The 21,576-nt window shown below is 37.6% G+C and overlaps 1 protein-coding gene across 2 annotated transcripts; it reads right to left on the bottom strand.

Moving 5' to 3' along the window:
• Positions 1-1,300: 1,300 nt before the first annotated feature.
• On the bottom strand, positions 1,301-21,476 carry LOC311590072 (UPF0462 protein C4orf33 homolog). Of its 2 annotated transcripts, XM_084768867.1 has the most exons (8): positions 21,175-21,476; positions 19,402-19,547; positions 18,582-18,644; positions 11,901-12,081; positions 9,913-9,973; positions 6,779-6,830; positions 6,491-6,690; positions 1,301-5,224 (listed from the first exon to the last, which is right to left on the bottom strand). In XM_084768867.1, exons 4-8 carry the CDS (start codon positions 12,079-12,081, stop codon positions 5,119-5,121), a joined length of 600 nt encoding a protein of 199 aa, XP_084624993.1. In that variant the 5' UTR covers positions 18,582-18,644; positions 19,402-19,547; positions 21,175-21,476; the 3' UTR covers positions 1,301-5,118. The 2 variants fall into 2 exon arrangements, with proteins under 2 accessions (XP_084624993.1, XP_084624994.1); XM_084768868.1 differs by lacking the exons at positions 18,582-18,644; positions 19,402-19,547; positions 21,175-21,476 and adding an exon at positions 18,645-18,811.
• Positions 21,477-21,576: the final 100 nt, after the last annotated feature.

Raw genomic sequence — 21,576 nt, 5'->3', positions numbered from 1 at the left:
ACTTATTGGCTACCTGGTCCTCATGATGCAAAAATGTATATACATTATTACCTTTCAATTTTTGTGTATTTTCAGAGCAAAAGACCAGATAACAATGAAGACAAAGAGAGTAGCTGAGGCAACTCAGCCTCACAGACTGCTTCAGTTACAGTTTCCTCAAGCATCTGCATCCAGGTCAACTTCAAAAGGGCTAGCCCACACTATCAATCCCATAACGACTGGACGACAGCACAGAGACTTGACAGAAGAGGGTACAGCTAGCTTTTCCAGAGCTTGGCCAATATCGTAATTTCCTAAGGATACCGAAAAGATGTTTTAACCCTAGACAGAAGAAGCAATTTTAAGAACATGATGCCCTCATTCCCAAGACATCGGGTGAGGGGCTGTTTTTGGTCATTTGGTAGGTTATGGATTAATCGTGGTAAGAGAGGAAGCAAACTAAAGGTTAAAATCAGGGATCGCGTTCTTTCTCCCTTCTCTACTTCTTTTTCTTTATGTAGTGTTAAGGGAAGGGAGGGGAAAAAGAGACTGATAAAGGAAAAGTGGGGATATAGAATTATAAGATAAAAGGTAATTATCAAGTCGGCCTCAAATGTTTTGCATTGGCATGGATTATTGTATATTGATAGAAATTTAAGATTGTTTTGTTCAACTCTTGCTTAATGTATTGTACACATGCAACTCATTTGAAAATGAAAGCTAACTATTGCAAACTGTTCAAGATGATTGGAGAGGTTAGTTAGCAATTGGTCACCTATAAATAATCTTAACTGTAGTTTTGTTAGATACTAGTTTTGTAGACTCAATTTTCTTAACCAAAATATTTTATTAACAACTTATTGACTGAGCCTATATCAATTATAACCCGATTAACCAAAACAGTAGGAAATGAGGATTAATTGACACAACAACACAACCTTAAGGATATCAATCCCGAGGAACTATTCTCCAGTCAGGAGTCGCAGGGTTTCTTCCATTGGAACCAAGGGTAACCAGATCCCAGAGCGTCAACAGGAGCCTGAGCTCTGAAGCCTTCCCTCCAGCGGTTTTCTCTAGGAGCTTCTTGAAGGGCAGCGATGAACAGCCAAATCTATCCCAAGTCTTCAATCCTCCCGCCGCCAGTTCTGGGCTCATTTATATATCTCCTCCCAGAGTCTGTTCATAGGATCTTTTTCATCTGGTAGCAATTAAGCTCCTGAATGAGGTGGTTGCTCTTCTAGTGAATTAACATCACCTGTTCTCTCAATAGACAGTTCCGATCCCACACTTATCCTAAAGAACAGGTTTCTCTCCTTCATAGTTTAGTTTCAGAAATACGACTTATTTAGTCTCTTGTATATGTTACATATACATAGCTAGAAACAAGCATCATTGTTCTATTCCAACATATGATAGATAGATAGATAGATAGATAGATAGATAGATAGATAGAAAGAATTATACACTATATAATGGTAGGCAAATAGATAGTCTTCAAATACTTCAGAGAGCTCCAGAATATGACATTTTAAAATGTTTTAATAATAAAAGGGTTTTCTAACAAAGAGACACATCTGCTCCTTGCATCACTTTTAATCTACTTTAAAGATGACAAGTATCAAAGAAACAAATGTGGCAAGGTAGCACTGGGAAAAAACTGTCCTCCAATTGCTAGTAGCAGGCTGTCTGTCCAAACTGTTAACAAGCAGGACACAGGAAATTGAGTGTCCAACTTTGCAGAGACTAAGTGACCAGGCCTTCAAAATCCCTGCTTCACAGAAAAGTCTGTCAGATATTCTGGGGTGGTAGCTGAAGATTGGATGCCCCAATAACACAGAGAAACCTCTGGTAATTGTCCACTTGTCTCTGTCATTTCTGTAGTTCTGAAACTGCTTTCTCTATGCTCCCTACATACTTAGGTAATATTATTTCCTTCTAAAGCCTAGAGGTTGAAGACTAAATAGTCATAATCTTACTGCAATTAAGCTCAGTTGTTCAGGAACTAAGACAATGTTTTAAGGTCTATATAGGTGTTTTTAGGTTGATAGATACAAGATAAAGTGATTTAGTTTTAGACCTTTGGAATCACCAGGATAGGATAGATAATGGAATACTTTTTCCAAGGGTGCCAAATACAAATAGACTGGACATTATAAATAGAATTCTTACCTGATAATTCTAATAGTTATTCTTATTGTATATAGTGTTGATGTTAGAGAAAAAGCTCCCCTCCTTTTTTTTTTTTTTAAACAAAACACGGGACATGTATTGAAAGTTTTGGTTTCTTTAAAAACTCAAGTTATGTTATATAAACATGTTTTTATTTTAATCCCAAGTGTGGTGTTTTAGTTTGGGATTTAGTTTGCCCAAAGCTGATAACTGCCTCATGGGGTATGGTCTTTGCCAGCTGCAGTTAAATTCTAAGAACTCTGAAGGGTATACATATGAGAGCTCAGAGAGAAAGTGAGGGGGGTTGGAAAGGACAGAGAGAAAGAGAGAGAAAAGATGTTGACTTGGAGGAGAGATGGAAGAAGGCTTCAAGGAATGCTTGGAGGACAGTGGTCCAAGGAGAGGGGGCTTCAGTTGACCATAAAGAGCCAGGAGAAGTAAAGTGGTCTACACCCCCTCTCTCCACTAAGCTTTCTCCCATACCTAGTGTTGGGTGTCAGAAGGGATTGAGGTGAAAGGAGCTGGAGGCAGTAAATAACCCAAATAAAATAGAGTTTAAAAACTAGCATCAACACAGACACTGAGACTGATGCCATAGCTTGATTACTGTGATGAACACAGCTAGGCAGGTGTCTGTAGTATGCTGATGCACAGTCCCTTGGAGATGTACGAGTAGCAGAGCTGGATCATATGGTAGCTCTATTTTCAGTTTATCTTCATCCTCATTTCCACGGTTGACAGTAATAATATAAAATCCCCACAAACAGCAGATACAAACTCTTTCTGCTTCTTACTGTCACTAGCATTTGTTGCTTTGTTGAGGATAGCTGTTTTTACTGGGATAAGATGAAATTTCAACGTAGTTTTAACTTGCATTCTCCTAATACGTAAATACTCTGATTTAAAAAAAAATATCTGCCAATACAGGTTCTTTTGAGAACAGTGTAGATGATCTGCTCACTGACTGACTGCAGCTTTCCCTGCCTTGCTTTGGCATTAAAGTTTTCTGAGTTCTTCATATATGCTGGATATTAAGCCTCTTGTGGAAGAGTAGCGAGTAAATATTTTCTCCCTGCTGTCAATTGTCTCTTCACTTCATTAATTGTCTCCTTTCCTGTACATTCTTTCAATTTAATGAAATCTAATTTGTTAATTCTTTTACTTCCAATGGAGTTAGTTTCCTGCAGTCGCTGTCTGTATTTACATCTTCAAGTATTTTCTTTATGTTTTCTTCTATTGGTTTCAATACACTAAATCTTGAGGCTGATATATGCACAGAGTGGGATATGGGGACCTAGCTCTAGCCTTCCATGTGAATATACTATTTTCTCAGCATCATTTGTTGAGGGAAATTTTTCTCATGATTTTTTTTATTCTTTTGTCAAAACGTAGGTCCTCTGTTCTAGTCCATTGGTCTAGTGTTTGCTTTTGTGCTGGCCCCATTTATTATTACAACTCTGTAGTATAACTTGAAATCAGATATTGGGATACTTCCAATGCTGTTTTTATACTCAGGACATCTTTGCCTATTATATGCCTTTTGGCTTCCATACATATTTTAGAATATTTTCTAGTTATTTGAATGTCAAAATTTGAAGGTGATCACATAAAATTCTATATAGCTCATTTTTATATGGCCATTTCCCCAATACTAATTGTGCTGATCCAAGAACATGAAATGTCTTTTCATCTTCTCGTGTCTTCTATTTCTTTCTCCAATATTCTGTAACTTTCACTGTAGAAGCCTTTCATCACCTCAGCAAGATATGATGACTAATCTTTACTGTCAGTTTAACTGGAGTTAAAACTAGCTAGGAGCTATGCTCCAATATGTCTGTGAGAGTGTTTCTAAAAAGGTTTGAGAACGGGCAACATACTCAGAATGAGGTTTCCATCACTCCATGAAATAGGGTCCAGGGCTGAGTGAAGAGGAGAAAGTGAGCTGAGTACTCCATTCATTTGCTTGTTTTTGACTGTAGACACACTGTGACCTGCCACCTCACATTCCTGTTGCTGTGCTTTCCCCATTATGATGGGCTGCATCCTCCCACTGTGAGCTAATACAAAACCTTTCTTACCTACGTTGCTTTCGTCAATTATCTTTTAACTACAAGGAGAAAAGTAACTAACGTGCAAGGTTTATTTCTAAATATATATTCTTTGGGGTATAAATGGGATTGCTTTCCTGATTTCTCAATAGGTTGGTTATTAGTGTGCGGAAAATGTATTACTTTTGTACGTACTCTGACTGTGTTGTGTGCTACTTGGCTGAATTGGTTTATCAGATATAAAATCCTCTAGTATAAATAAACCCAAGCAGCTAAAGCTATCTGATCATATCTGGAACATGTTCGTCCAATGAGCCTCTGAAAATCAAGTTCATTCTGCAGAGGTTGCTACAATACTCTGCAGCTGTCTCTATTTGATATGTGGTGCAGTTTCACTCTAAGGCTCCTTTTGTTAAAATTTGTGTCTGCATGACCCGTTTCTGTGAGAGAGGGGTACTGATTTATTAAATTGGTCTATCTTCAACCAAGAATGTCTGACACTTCAAAAATCAAATGAAGGCTTCTGACATCTTACTTAACAACATTAAGAAAATATTACTTATCTATAAGTAACCTTATCAACTTCATTTCCTTAATTCAAGACTATTTCATTTCTTCCCACACAGTAAAAGTATCTAGCTTAAAAATCTCTTTAACCCTGATGCCTTAGCAGATATAGATTGTCTCATCACATTATTGTTTTGTACTGATTTCAAGGATAGACAGGATATTTAAGTAAAAATTATTTTATGTTGCAAAGAGTTTCTATTTCTATGATCACCAAATACAATTTGCCACAAAGATACTACATTTCAGGGACCTCTGTTAAAATGTTTGTTGTTAAAATGTGTTTTATGTATCTTATTAGATTGCCTTAAAAGATACAGAGAAAAAATGACGTAGTTGGTTATCTACTATACTCCTATATAGTAGGTCTCTCTGTTAGCCACAGGTCTGATTCTGGCTGCTTCCAGTCTTCTCCAAGCAGTGTGTTGAAACTGAAAGGCTTGAAATACTCTAGACGATGGCTAAAAGTAAAGAAATGAAGAAATTTAAATGAACTATACATTTGTGAAACAGTGATCCTATAGGGCTATTTGTTTTGTCACATTGATGGTAGTACAAGATTCTATTTTAAGAAATAACAAATGTTAAATATATTCTCTATATACAATGTTCTCATTGAAGCTATCAAATACTCAGTTCTGAAAACATTCATCCATATTTCAAAGCAATCTTCTTTAGTTCTGCACACAGTTCCCTTATAGCTCAAGGGAAAAATAAATATCAGCTCTCAAGGAGCTCAGTAAAGTATCTGCTAAGGAAACATGAGGACCTGAATTCATCCTCACAACACATAAAAATGCCAGGTGTAGTAATGTGCAATTCTAATCTCAGTACAGGGAAGGCAGAGCTCACTGGCCAGCCAGCCTATGCTTGTTTATAAGCTCTAAGCCAATCAATGAGAGACCCTATCTCAAATGAGGTGTACAGTATTTCAAATGAATGATATTCGAAGGTATCTTTTGGACTCTGTCTGCATTTGCAACACACACACACACACGCATGCAACACGTGTGTGCTGCACATGTAGGAGCACACACATACACACACACACACACACAAACACAATCAATCTAACTCGATATAGCTGTAAATCAATCGTAAGTACTTGCCTTATTCTTATATTAACATTTTAGTAAATTCTGGTTCATATTAAAGGACAAATTTGTGTTATTTCTTTTCCAAAGTAAAGGAGACTCAAATAGAAGAGTGATGATCTTGCTTTCTTTCCAGAGAAACCACATTTATTCTAAAGTGCTCTCCTGTGGCTTAGTGAGCAAAGAAAGGCTTTCACCTGTGCTTCAGTAATGCTCTGAGCTATAAGAAATGGCTCTGCCATGCTTCCACCTTGGCCAATGTGTATTCACACTTTCCTGGGAAGGTACTAGCAAGTGAGAAGACAAAATGGCACATCACCTTGGTATGATGGCTCTCAGTCTGTGGTGCCTAGATTTCTATTCCTTTCTGCCCACCTGGCCAGCATTAACCAGATTAGAGTTATATCAATAAATCCCAGAGTAAGGTGCTAAGAATCAACAGTGAAGAAAGACACAGAGAGAGAGAGAGAGAGAGAGAGAGAGAGAGAGAGAGAGAGAGAAGAAGAAGAAGAAGAAGAAGAGAAGAGAAGAGAAGAGAAGAGAAGAGAAGGGAGGAAGGAGGAGGAGGAGGAAGAGGAGGAGGAGAAAAAGACCTCTGTAGTTAGGGCATTCCTTTGCGTATTTCCTACTTACAAATCAGGTTTTTGTCCTTGCTGCAGTTCCTGCTGTAGCACAGGGTAAAGGGCTTCATACTCTCTTCTATCATTTGATCCATGGATTGCAAATGAATTGAACTGTGTCACATTTGGTGGAAAATAACTCCAAGGAAGATAAGCTTTGCCTTCCCAGTTAGTCTCTCCCCTGGACACTTTGAACGATAACTCAAGCTCTTTCTATTAGAAATACAAAAGGAAAGTTCAACTCTATTGTAGATGCACATGTTGTGCATTAAAAGATTTTTTCATAAGTTTAGTTACTCACTTTCCAAACATTTCTTCTTCCAGAGAGTAAAAGAACTAAATGCTGTCCATGGCTGTCAAAATTAAGATTCTGCATGAGTGTTAGAGAAAAACAACATTGTCTTCTTTACTTCCTTTTCTATCTGGAATGTGTGTGATTGCAGCCAAATTTCCAAATAACTAAAAAGTGCAACACAATATTGGATAACTCTAGGGAGAGCCAGTAAGTCACATTACTTAGAAATGGCAACCTGGGAACGACCATTTCCCAAGCAACTGCTGCCAAGCAAAACATTTCACAGGCTAACACTACTTTTCGTATTCTTTACCCACCAGCAATCTCACTGGCCCCTGCTTTTTATAGTCTTTGGATAGGAAATTATGTAAAATACTTCATTTGGTTAGAAAACACAACGTATGAAAGCAGGAACAGAATGATAATCATGAGGCTTTGAGTTTAAAGTAAAACCAGCTGCAAAGCTAAAGCACCCCAAGGAGAGCTGGAGCCCACTGTCAAGTCTCAATGGAACAGCTTAACTAAAGGTTCTCTCTGTGAGGAAACTTCCTTGAGGCTCATCAGTCAGGTAGAAAATGTCAACTATCCACTGACCAAAGCTACTCAACACGGCCCAGGCTTTAGCCTGTAGCTGTTTTTTCACACTGCTGTCCTCAAGCGGTCTGCCATCTGTTTGCAAGCTTTCTACCATTTGTTCAGCACCAATGCCACATCTCCACAGAAAAAACATAAGATATTCTCAAAAGGAAATTCTAATGAGAATGAATAAGTGGGATTAGCTGAGTCAGCGAGAAGCAAAAGATTGCATGTATTTACATGAAGTAAATTCTCTGCCTCTGGAAGTCTACCAAACATTTCTACCTAGATGGTCCTCTGTGAGGTTTTTGAGGGAGGATTTTCTCCAATAAAATACTGTAACAGAAGACAAGTAATCCTTCCCATTTAACAATCCTCTGACTAATTTTACTGCTTTTATGGAGCTTTTGGAAGATCTTAGGATGCATAAAACTTTGCACAAATTAAAACAATGTTCTTCTTGCTGCTTCCCTAGCTATTAATTAACCAGTACAGGAATTGACTGCCTAGAAAAAAACCATAATTCTTTATTATTAACTAACCTGCTATATATGAAATCAAACTACTCTGTGGATCTTAATTTTAAAAAAGTATACACAGTGGCTACCACAAAGTTTCTTAATTTAAAAAAAAATTGCTATTTTTCTTTGTTTCCATAGATTGTCAGATTGTCGCCACATAAAAGAAAACTACAGAGGCCAGGAAAATGGCTCAGCAGGTAAAGGGGTTTGCTGCCAAGCCTGACATCCTAAGTTCAAGTCCTTATTCCTGCAAATTGTCCTCTACCTTCACATGTGAACTATGCTGCATATGCACATAAACACATAGAACATAAATAAGTGCTTTTCAAAAATGAAAAACAAATTAAAAAAGAAGTCTATAGCTTAAACCTGGGAGTTTTGGCAAATCCAAGTTTTTTTCTGTCCTTTAGTCAAATTAAAAATGTTTGTCTTGGCTCTCTCAGCTGTGGGATGAAAGCCAGCACATACTACTTAAAAGCTTACTACGTTTCATGATAGTTTATAAGAATTAAGCATAACTTTAAATAAAGTATTTGCAGTGCTAGTTAAAAGATAACATAAAACATATCTAATTATTCTGATGTTAAAAAAAAAAACTTTCCAGCCAGGTGTGATAGCAGCGTGTGTCTCCAGTCCCAGCATGCATAGGATAGAGGCACATGATCTTTGTACACTCCAGGCTGACTAGGGCTGCAGAGTGAGGCCCTGTCGTGCAAACAAGGCAAATTGCAAACAATAATTATAAATAACTCCATTTTCCATGTTAGAGTTAGCAAAAACAAACAACAAATGGAGGGTGAGTGATATCTAAAGTTTCGGGCGGATTAATTGGGGCTTTCTTGTAAGTTTAAGAAGGAATAAGGACTATTGAACACTGATATTGAAAAACATTTAAGTACATCTAAAATAAATAATAGCAATATATAAAACACGTATCAAAAGCATGCTATAATTTAAATAACAGGTAAACATAAGTTTCCTTTTTTTTTTAACTACTCAGAAATAAAAGTTGGTCACCACATAAAGAAGGTTCCCAAGTAAATATTGAAGCTCAAACAAAAAAGTGACACGGCACTACGTATAGTGGATCACACCTTTAACCCCATGAGTTCCAGATAGTCAGAGCTTACAGGGAGACCTTGTTTCATAAACATTTTTTTAAAAGTTCAAGAGTAATATTTTTAATGTCAGTCTTGGAAAATCTAGGTATGATTTAGATTATATTCTTGGCGTTAAATGGAAAAATGGCATACTATGTGCTCAAAATAATGAATGATGACTAAATGAATAAATACATGAATACACAATTATACAAAACATAAAATTAAAGTTTAATAATTCAAACATCTAAAAGAAACATTTCTGTAAGCTAATTCATTACATCTTCATGTCTCCCTTTTATATTGAAACTAGTTTTCATATAATATATTCTGATCACAGTTTCCTCTATTTTCTACCAGATCCTCCCCATTCCCCACCCATTAACTCCACACCTTCTTTCTCTCTCTTTTCAGAAAACAGGCAAACAAAAAACAAACTGAAATAAACACACACACAAACATACACACACACACACACACACACACACACACACACACACACACACACACGTTCTGAGACATATATTCAAACAAAAGCAAAACCCATAAAAACACAAAATTAGAAACTGTAACATACAAGCCAAAGACTAGTAAGATTTTTTTTAAAGCCCAAAAGAGCAATATGAGACAATAAAATAAATAAATAAACAAATAATCTCCGGCAATACCATTGAATTTGTTTTTGACTTTTTAAAAAACAATTTTTGTTACTACTAAATCATTCATATTAATAAATCAAAAACTGAATCAACATAATACTCTAAACATAAATTCTAAATGTATGCATTGTACAAGTCAATTAACAGATTTAAATTTGACTTCAGTTAATATGACCTCTACTTAGCTGAACTGAGTGAGCTTTACTACAACCATATAATTTATAACTAGAAACAAATATGTTCAAATCATGAAGTAATAGTTAAGAAAAACAGTTTATACTTACGGACAAAGTTCAACTTCTAAATACTGCTCAGTTTTATCATTCAAGAAAAATGCTTCCACAACTTATAAGAACAAATAGGACATGGGAAATTTTATTTAGGGTAAACAGTAAATAATTTATTTCTTCAGATTAAATGATGAATTACTAAGTTTCTTAAATCATCATGCTATTCCCCATTAGGAAAGTGAGCAAAATAAATATACAGAGTCTAAAAGAAAAGATAGGAAATAAGTTATCCTCAATTTCTCCCATAGAAGTCTGCCATAAATTAAGAAGAAATATAAAGCCTAGTGATACTGAGGCCATAGGGAAATCAACATCTCTACACAGATGGACTCTAGGCCAGTTATCTTCTTGGAATTTATCCCATTAAACTAATATGACAACTAGAAAGAGAAAAGAAGTAAAAATCTACCATCAGAGTCTCACTCAAAAACCTAGAAATGATGATATAAACATCTATGTCTTATATGAAATTATCTCCTGGTACATAAAGAAGTTACCTATTATTCAGAGAAAGAGACTAAGCTACAGCATGTATACGTACGTTCCTGAAATAGAACACAATGGTGCCCTTAAAGTAAAAGACAATAAAATATGTATTGGCATGACAAGACTTCCATAATATTTATATTTTTTATAAAGCAGTAACTAAATGTATGGTCCATGAACCAAATGTACATTAAATTTAAATATGTGTATGTATGCGCATGTGTGTGTGGCTGTGGGGACCTGTCTATAACATGAACAGTGGTGGGCTACTTTGGTACCTCAGCAGATAAAGTGCTTGCTATCAAGCCTGACGACCTGTGTGAGAGCCCCAGGAAGGAGGGGAGAACAAGCTCCCACAAACTGTCCCCTCACCTCCACAGGCACAAAAATCTTTTTTCAAGCTGATTTTTAAAAACTACTTAAAAATAATACTGGTTATTTGTAATTGGTGGTCATTTTATTATAATCTCAGGAATTGTATTTCTTCTTGGAAAAAATAAAGCGTTGGTGCCTTTAAAAGTTAGTTACTTGTGAATGTAGTACATCTTTCTTGTAAATAATTACAACAGCATAAAATATATGAAGTGAAAAGACAAGTCCTTTTCTTTCTACTTTGGTATAAAACTTGCCAGACTGTTTCGAAGCATCTAAGAATGATTTTTATCTATTAATATTTTTAAACAATAAATATAAAATCATACTCAAGTATATTTTTTTCTTTTACATTAAAAAACTTGTAGCTGAAGAGTAAATTTAAAATTTTCATCTAGAGAGGTAGACAAATCGATCATTCTGGCTCAAAGTGAAAAATAGACTTAGGATAAAAGATTACTGGAAAGGAAGGCTCTGTGCTAATCAAATAACTAAATTAAAATATTCTGGGTGAGGAATCCTGGGGGGAATTCTTACTTTCTATGTAATGTAATGTTTTATATCTATGGGGATGACATCATGAACAGTAGTTCAGAAGGACCCCTGCAGCCTGCTGAAGACACAGTACAGGAAGGGTCAGAGAACAAACCTGAAACCATTTAATTTTCTGGTAGGTCTTTTGGCCTTAATTTGATAAGTGGGATTACTTGACAGCAGAAAGTAAATATTAAATCTCACATTGACAGTATTTCTTCAGTAAGTAGCACTCTAAAATTTCTATACCTGAGGCTTTTAAGGTAAAGATGGCTGCTTAAAGATTCTTAAAAGACAAAATGGGGAATGTGAACTCTTTTTAGAGCAGAAGACATAGGGAGAGAAGGAAATGTGGCAGCAACACAAACATCTAGATTTGGGCCTGCCATTTTTCTCTGTTCTGCTTGTATATTGGAGCCCCATAGGTAATGGAAAGAAAGTCAGAATGACGGATGGTTAGGCAGGATCAGAACTGCGTGTTCGTTGTCCAGAAGCATATTATTTCCTAACAGCAAGATAAAATAATAGTTCTCTGAGAGGTTATTAGAAAAAGATTTATGTTTGTAATAAAATACAATACTTCTACTTACCTTCATAATTCCAAAGTTCACTGAAAGGCTTTCCTGGTTCTCCAGGAGGAGTTGGAGGATCGTTGAAGAGTGGAGCACTAACCTCCATCTTCACTCCCTTGTCATCTGGACTCAGCCTGATACACACTGGCTCATGCCTCACTGGAAAACCATCCCAAGTGTATTCAATTTTAAAATCCATCTAAAAAGAAAATTCAAAAAAATGTGTTAACAACATATAACAGTACCCTTCATGTAAAACTGAGATGAAAGTTGAAACAGGAGACAGCAGAGCAACAGAGTGTCAAGCAAAGATCATAGGAGTCAAAAGGCCATCTGGGCTGTGGAAAATTATGGACTCCGAATTCTATTCCAAGAGACAATTGGAGCCTAAAAGCTTCACAGCTTTAGTCTGGATATATCTCTGTTTCTTTGTGTACACAAAAATTATTGTAAATGTTAAGACTAAGTCCACTGCAGAAACTGTAAATGTACTCAACTATGAGTTTATGTAGTTTCCATATTTAGCCAAGATTTATTTTTTTGTGCAAAAACATAAATACATCCATCTCATTAGTACACAAATTTGCTTTATTTTTGACAGATGGTAACAGATGTGTGTGTATATCAATTGATTATCAGTAGATTTTTTTCCTTTTTTCCTATCATTTTTTAATTCTATAAATGATGGGTTTTATTATAAAATTTCATGCACTTATATAATATACTTTGATAATTTTTAATCCCCTATTACTATATTATGTTTCCTCTCAATGTTCCCCTTCTACTACTACCAAGCCCGTCCCTTGTCTATTTTGATGTAGTCTCTATATAAACACACACAAACACACACACACACACACACACACATATCATGCTGAGTCCATTTAGTGTTGTTTATATACTCATATACGTTTTTAGGGCTGACTACTTGGGAGCTCATCCCTGAGGAAGACTGACTCTTCATTAACAGAGCAACATCAAGACTAACCTTGTGAAGCTTTTAGGCTCCAATTGTCTTTTGGAATAGAATTTGGAGTCCATAATTTTCCACAGCCCAGATGGTTTTTTGACTTCTAGGATCTTGTGCCTTGCTCTGTTGCCTTGCTGTCTCCTGCTTCAGTTTTCATTTCATTTTTAAGTAAAAGGTACTTCCTTTCTCAGCAGTCATTAATTGCCTGAACTCCTTCTAGGGGTGGGGTCTCATAAGATTCCCCAGTTCCCATTAGAATGCCATTGTCCAGTTTACTTTAGACTAGCATCGTTGAGATTTCATGGAAGAAGCTTCCCTATCCGATATAGAAGATACGGTCTCTCAGCAAATGTCCTGGTTCTCTGGCCCTTAAAATGTCCCCATCTTCTCTTCCATTATGTTCCCTGAACCTTAGAAGTAGTTGTGCCACAGATATATCAACTAGGATTAGGGAGCTCATGGTAAATTGTTCTCTGCATTTTGACCACTGTGGCTTTTTGTGATGGTTTTCATCAGCTACAGTCAGAAGCTTCTTTCATACAATTCATACCCCACAGGAGAAGGCAACAAGATCAATTTCAGGGTGAAATCCATAAAAACAAATGAAAAGACAAATCATAAATGAAACAAAAAATGGTTTTTGAGCATTAAAGACCATCCTTATGGAGCTGGCTTCAAATGTGGCAAACCAGCCACTGGGCAAAATGTCCTTGCACTGAGCTACAGACAGAATTCTGCCTGAAAATATGCAGCTTGGATGCAGGCAGAGTTGACAGCCAAACTCTGCCAAGACAGGGTAAGCAAGTCCTCAATAGTTCCTGCCTCACAAGTATGTCTGCCAGATATACTGGGCCAGAAGGCTGAAGATGATGATCCGACATTATAGAGAGTTTTGGGTGACTGTTCAGGCAGGAAACTGCCTCTGTTATTTTTTCATTTTGGAAGCTGATAACCTGCACTTTCGGTTCACTCAGGTAATTAACTTTTATTCCTTCTCAAGTCTCTGATGGGGTTGAAGACCAGATAGTTTAGTCTTCCAATTAAGCTTAGTTGTTTAGAGGTTAATATGTTTTTAGGTCTAGATACATGTTTCAAGTTAATAGAGATGAGATATGATAGATAGTGATTTTCATTCAGATTTTAGACTCACCAAGATAAGAAAGATGTTTCTTCAAGTTTGCCAAAGAAAAATAGCCAAATCACTATGAATGTAACACTTATATAATTCCTGATTATTTTGTGGTTCTTCCTGCTGTATGTAGTTTATCTTACTTATGTGTAATAATATTAATGTATATGTCAAAAAAGAAATATAATAAAAAAGAATCTTTAAAAAAATCAGTAAGATTGACAAACTCTTATCAAAATTAACCAAAAAGCAGAGAGATAATATCCAAATTAATGAAAATTGAAATGAAAGGAGGAAATAACAACAGGCACTGAAGAAATGCAGAGAATCATAAAGACATACTTTAAAAACCCTATACTTCATCAAATTGAAAAAAATCTAAAAAATTAAAATTTTTGATACATATGACTTATCACAGTAGAATCAAGATCAGATAAGCAATTTAAACAGATCTATAACTCCTAGTGAAACAGAAGCAGGCATTAAAAGTTTTACAACCAAAAGAAAGAGCCAGATGATTTTCATACAGAATTCTATCAGACTTTAAAGAAGAGTTAATTCCAATACTCAAATTATTCCACAAAACAGAACAGAAGAAATACTCTATGAGCAAAACCTCAAGAAACCAAAGAATGAAATTGAAGAAGATATCAAAAGATGGAAAAATCTCACAAGCTCACAGATCAGCAGGATCAAAAAGCAATCCTACCAAAAGGAATCTACAGATTCAGTGCAATCACCATTAAAATTACAACACAATTCCTCACAGATCATGAAAGGGTAATTTTAGCTTCACATAGAAACACACACACATATAGCATAGCTAAAACAAACCTGAATAATAAAAGAGCTGCAGGAGGTATCACCATCCCAGATTTAAGTTGTACTACTGAGCTATAGTGATAAAAAAAACAACATGGTATTTGCACAAAACCAGACACATTGGCCAATGGAATCAAATTGAACACCCAAACATAAATTCACACACTTGTTGACACCTGATTTTCTGATAAAGAAGCCAGAAACGCACACTGGAAAAGACAACATCTTCAACAAATGGTGCTGCTCAAGTAAATCTCTAGATGTAGAAGATGTAGAAGAATTCAAATAGATCCATACTTAATCACCCTGCACAAAACTCAAGTCTAAATGGCATCGAAGACTGCAACCATGGAGGTAGGCAGATCTTCTTAAGTTCAAGGCCAGTCTGATCTACAAAGAGAGTCCAGGACAGCCAAGGCTACACAAAGAAACTCTGTCTCAAAAAACCATATAATAATAATAATAGTAACAATAACAATAACAATAACAAAACACCAGATATACCAAGCCTGATAAAAGAGAAAGCTGGGAATAGCTTTTACAGGAAAAGTCATTGTACTTTCTAAAAAGAACACCATTAGCATAGGCACTAAGTTCAACAATTAATAAATGGAGCCAGGCATAGTGGCGCATACCTTTAATCCCAGCACTCGGGAAGCAGAGGTAAGCAGATCTCTGTAATTTAGAGGCCAGCCTGATCTACAGAGTGACTACCAGGACAGCCAGAGCTGTTACACAGAGAAAGTCTATTTTGAAAAAATAAACAAAACAAAACAAAACCCCAATTAATAAATGGATCCTCATAAACTGCGGCTTCTGCACAGCAAAGGACACCATCATTCTGACAAAGTGGCAGCCTACAGAATGGGAAATGATTTTTACGAACTACACATCCAAGAGAGGGCTAATATCCAAAATATATAAAGAACTCCAGAAATTAGATATCAAGAAAACAAATAGCCCAACTGAAAAATGGGGTATAGGTCTAAACAAAGAATTCTCAAAAGAGGAAACTCAAGTGACTGGGAAACACTTTAAAGAAATGTTCAACTTCCTTAGTCATCCTGGAAATGCAAATCAAAACTACTTTGAGATTTCATCTTTACACCCGTCAGAATAGCTAGGACTCAATAAAATAAGTGACAGCTCATGCTGGCAAGGACGTGGAGTCAGGGAAATACTCATCCCTTCAGGGTGTGAATGTGAACTTTTAACAACTATTATAGAAATCAGTGAGGCAGTTCCTAGGAATCAATCTAGCCAAGGATCCAGCTATATCACTCTCGGGCATATACCCAAAAGATGCTTCATCCTACCACAAGGACACTTGTTCAGTTATGTTCACTGCTGCTTTATTCATAATAGCCAGAAATTGAAAACAACCTAGATGTCCCACAACAAAAGCACTGATTAAGAAAATGTTCTATATTTACACAATGGAATATTACTCAGTTCTTTAAAAAATGGTATCATAACATTTTCAGGTAAATGGAGGAAATTAGAAAAAAACATTAATGACTTATGTATCCCAGACTCAGAAAGATAAATATGTTATGCAGTCACTTATTTGTAGATATTAGCTGTTAAGCCTATGGTAACCAAGCTACAAGAACAGAAATTCGGAACAAAGCAAGGGACGGGGGTAGTGGGGGCAGATAGGTCTCATTGGGAAACGGAAGCATCATAGATGGTTATGAATGAAGAGGGGTGCTGAGGAAGAGGAGGATCAAGTGGTACAGGCAAAGGAAGAGAGGGGCAAGTACAGGAATTTGGAAAGAGATAGCAACTGAAAGAGATAGCTAAAATTAAGGGCCATTTGAGGGGTAGTAATCCAGTAGAAACTTCCTTAATTATACACATTTATGAAGGCAATCTAAACACAATCACCAAATAATGGGAGAGACAAATTCCCAATTGGCCATCTGTTGTCACCAAATGAAGCTCTCAGTATTGGAAGTGAGGTACATCTAACTGAGTTGTTGGTGAAAGGGGTCCCATGGGAGTCCCTAAACAACCCAGGCTATTGCCAAGACTAAAGGTTGTTCTCCACAAACTGACAGGAGGTTTCCATTGCTGAAGACAACACCGATACAACTCACTGACCATGTAAAAGTTGAGCTGGTGCCTACATAGAACCTTCACCCTTACATTCTAGCATCTTGGATACAGGAAGGTACTCTTCATGCTACCAAAAGAGAAATGTAAGCATCAACCCATCCGCAGAGCCGTTGATGTACAATGGTGTCCTGCCTGCAAAATATGCTAGGGCAATGATGGCACAAAGCTTGTGGGACTAGTCAACATCTGATTTGACTTAAGGCCCACTCCACAGATGGAACCCACACCTGACACTGCTTGGGTGGCCAAGAGTCTGGTACCAGTTAGGCCATGGACTGAGGAGAAAACCAAATACTACTGTTTTTACTAAGAAATATAGCAATATAATGACTCCTAACAAAATTCTGCCATACTCATAGATCGGTGTTTCATTCAACCATCATCAGAGCAGCTTCTACCTGCAATAGATGGGAACAAATACACATATTCACAACTGGATAATATGCAGAGAGTGAGGGACCTTGGTACTCTCAGTCCAAAACGGGTTGTCTCCATCAAACCTTTCACCTTAGGATTCAGGAACTTTATGGAAGAAGAGGCAAAAAGGTTGTAAGAGCCACAGAGGGTGAAAATCACCAGGAAACAGAGCCTTCGAAACACAGCAGTGTCTGATGCACATAGAAAGTCACACAGTGAGTGGCAGCATGTGCAGAGTCTGCACAAATTCAGGCTAGATGAGGATCCAGCACTCAGATGAGGAAGTGGACATGCTCTCCCACCCCTAACCAACAAGCTATTTCCAACTGACAACTGCTCACAAAGGAAAAATTAGTTTTCTCCAGTGGAGTCTCAATGAGTATACAAACCACTCCTAAGGACAGGCCAGGTAGTAGAGTAGAAGGCCAACTCAAAATGAACTCAGTGGTATTTGGGAAGAACTTTTTTTTTAATCTCATAATGTTTTGTCTGGGTATTTATTTATTTCTTATCTCCCAGCGTAAGCTAGACTGCTTGACCTGGGAACTATGTCTATGTCAACTGAATACCGTTCTAGCGTCTACAACTAAAATTCTGAGTGAACGGCTTTAAGCAGAAGAAACCTACTGTGTCAGTAGCATCAATGTCCTATTGAAAGCTATGTGTTAATATAATTAGGCATCTAAATCACACCCTCTTCCTAAGGCTGGGGGAACATTAAGGAAGAATGGAGGAAAGCTTGCGAGATCCAGAGGTCACAGAGGACAGGCGTGAAACAGTGTGTTCTGGACATGGCAGGACTGCTGTACTCATGAACTCACAGTAGCCTTGGCTGTGTACACAGACCTGCCCAAGACCAAGCCGGTCAGCCTTTCAGCACAAAGGAGAAAGCGACTCAAAGGCCCATAACTCCTAGCTGAGGGGCAATTGACAGTTGGTGGGAGACAGAGAGGTAGCTTTCTTTAGGAGTGTAACCCCTTGTACGTCAATTTAGATCCAAAGCATGGCCCCATATGCATGAATATATTAAAAGCATGAACTTGATGCAGTTATTATTGGAAGACAAAATGAAGGAAAAAAGGGGCACGAGGCTGGGAGGGGACAAAGAGTCAGGGGTGGGTGTAGGCTTTGAACTTTTCCAAACCTACTTTATTTAAGAGTTCTTTAATGCTTATAGCTCCCTTCCAGCCCGCCTGCCCTAGATAGGAGAGAAAGGAGCTTGATGGGAACAGGAGAAGGAGACCTTTTAAGATTCAGTTCCTTGGAGCGATTCCCCCCCGGTGTAGTCGGCAGGATTCCAGCTGACCTGTAAAAGAGCAAAGCAGGAATTCAGCAATGGTGACTGAACAGCAGCGGCTGGAACCTCAAAGCGTCCTCTGGAGTGGTTCTCTCTAGAAGCATCTAGAAGCAGAGTGATGTACAGTCAAAAACAGGAAACAATGCCAAGATCAAAAAAGTCTGTCCTGGGCTGCTTATCAGTTGGCAAAGACCGTGCCCCTGCAAGAGGCACTTCCTCTTCTACTGGACAAACACCACGTGTTCTCTCTCATAAGTCGGCTTCCTGCAGACAAACACGGCAAACCCTCATGTAAGTCTGTTTCACATCCCACACTTGGGATCCAAACAAAAACATGTTTACATCCATTACAACTGGGTCTGGGAAGAGTTAGGGGGAGAAGCATGACCAAAATCATGACATACATACGTAAATTTCCAAAGGAATAAAAACATATTCTGTAATATATGCATGTACATATGTTAATGTTTTATATTTTATATCATAGAGATGCATTATATATAATGTATATGTGTATATACAAAGTCTTTAATGTATACACGTACATATGGAAATAGATGCAAGTGTGGGTATAGTGTAATACTTAACTGTTTCTACAGTACATATCTCTTTTTAGTTTGCACGCAGCAACTGCACCACACATTTGTAAAAGAAATGGAGGGAGGAGGAAGTAAAAATCAGAGGAATCTGTGCCAGCTGGAGGCCGTGGGAAGGTAACATGTTTTTAGTACAAGACAGGCAGTAAAGAGAAAATCAAAGGACTTACCATAGAGCACAGACCTGGAAGCCCTCCTTAGTTTGGTGCAGGTTGTGGTCTCTCACCCATGTCGGAGCTGAAGGCTAGCTCTTAGGCTCCGCCCACCATGCCGTAAGTCCCAGGGGGAGGGACTTAGAATCCAGAAACAGACAAACCTGATTTTTCAGGGAAAATGTTGAGAGAACACACAAAGAAGGTTTTAAATCACATCGCTGAAGTCTGAGCTTTCACTTCTTTGTTTTAAGAGGGAAGGATAATTCAGCAATATAAATATTATAAAACCATTGAAAATGAACTGTAATTCACAGAGATTATAATAAAATATGTAAAGTAGCAATTCACTCATTGCAATTAGAGACTAACTCTAAACATTAAAACATTATACATAATTTATACTACATGGTGGTTAAAGGTTGTGATTTTGAAACCATACTTTCTGGGTTCAAGTCCTTTGTGTGAGGAACTAGCTTTGAAACTGGCTTATTTAAATTTCAACTGCATATATTCTTCAGGTTTTCTTTGCTGAATACTAGGTGTTCAGTCTCAACCTCTTAAGATTACTACTGAAATTTGTCATCAATTTTCAATGTGTGAAGTTTCAAGTGGTTTGTGCTTATTTTGACCACGATCATGTAAAACCAAACACTTCAAAGGCAAACATGAAAGCTCTGTTTCACTTATTCAATTTAGATTTTTTTAATCCATCATTTCTATATAGAAGTCACACTTGCTTTCTCCACACCAATGTATCTTACAAAGGCTGAATATAAAATATTAAATTCACAGCTAGTTATTCAATGCCAGCTTACATCACAACACAGGGCTCAAATGAAGGGAAGTCTCTTTGAAGAGAGTCAGTGAAAAGTTCATCATAAAGTATCCTACACCAAACTTAAGAAGTAGAGCTTGCATAATCACAGCCACTGAAAAACCAGAGCATGTTTAATATTCACTAATTCAAAGCTAAAGTAAACCTTTCTATGCTATTACCAACACACATATATTTAACAGCGAGTCTTTTTAGAGGAATGGGGCTAACACTGTTTATGCTATCTTAAGAATACAGGGTTTCAAAACTTCTTAAACTGTTAAACAGAAAGCCCAACAAAACTTCATCCAGGATACACTTGCTTTTTGTTCTATTTGTGTGTGTGCCCATGCCTGTGTATGGACTGAGGTTGAGATGAGGTGTCAATGTGATGTCATTCTCAAATGTTGTTCACTTTAACCCTTCTTAAGTTTATTTTCACCAGATATTTTCTCAAAGGAAAAAAAAATCTTATTAACATACCTGACCTTACTCTTTGAGACAGTGTCTCACTGACTCTGGAGCTTTCTAATTTGTCTAGGCTGCTGGCCAGACTCCTTTCCCCTCATCCTCCTGTCTGCACCTCTCCAGCACTAGTATTAAAGGCACACAGGGGCCCACCTGGATTTTTTGGGGGGGAGGGGGGCTGGGGATCCTAAATCAGGCAAGCACTTCGTAACTAAGCTATCTCAGGCCCAGGACACACCTAGTGAAACTTCATTTAAAAGCATAAAAATACAGTCAATTAAAATGGCTCTAAAGCCAGTGGTAAACTTCAAGTGAACATTTTTTTATTACTAAATGTCATTTCTCCAGTCTTTTGGTGTATGTGTGTTTGAGCTCTAAGGCTCAAACCCGACCAACACTGCTTCTTAAAACCGTGAAAGGTAATTTATGCACCAATACAAATTTTACTTTTGATTTTCCTCAAATTTTTATCTTTCCTTAGATTTGAAGAAACATATCTGAAATACCTGCTAGATTTGCAGGCTATCCTGAATCCTGACCAGGTGCCTTCTTGCAGCCAGGGAGTTAAATATTCCACAACAGCTTTTTTTCTAGGAGCAGGAGGGTCGCTACTAACAGACCTAGAAGCCACAGCTTGAAGGTGACTCGAGGGGGACTCGGAACTCACAGCCCTCCCTGCACAAACGCTTAGTGTCTGCGGAAGCAAGACTTGGCTAGCGCTTGCTCCTGTCACAGGTTTCAGTTTTCTTAGCAGAAAACTAAATCACACCACACAACCCCCAGGACTCCCCGCGCCACTGCGGAAGGCGCCAAGCAAGCGTCTCCGCCCCCACCGCGGCCTTTAGGGACCCTCCCACCGCCCGACAGGTAGCCAATCACCTTGCCGGGACCCGAGGCAGCGCGATGAC

Source organism: Acomys minous, assembly GCF_964271855.1.
Source record: "Acomys minous genome assembly, chromosome: 19".
Lineage (NCBI taxonomy): Eukaryota > Metazoa > Chordata > Mammalia > Rodentia > Muridae > Acomys > Acomys minous.
This window is presented reverse-complemented; position numbering and strand designations above follow the sequence as displayed.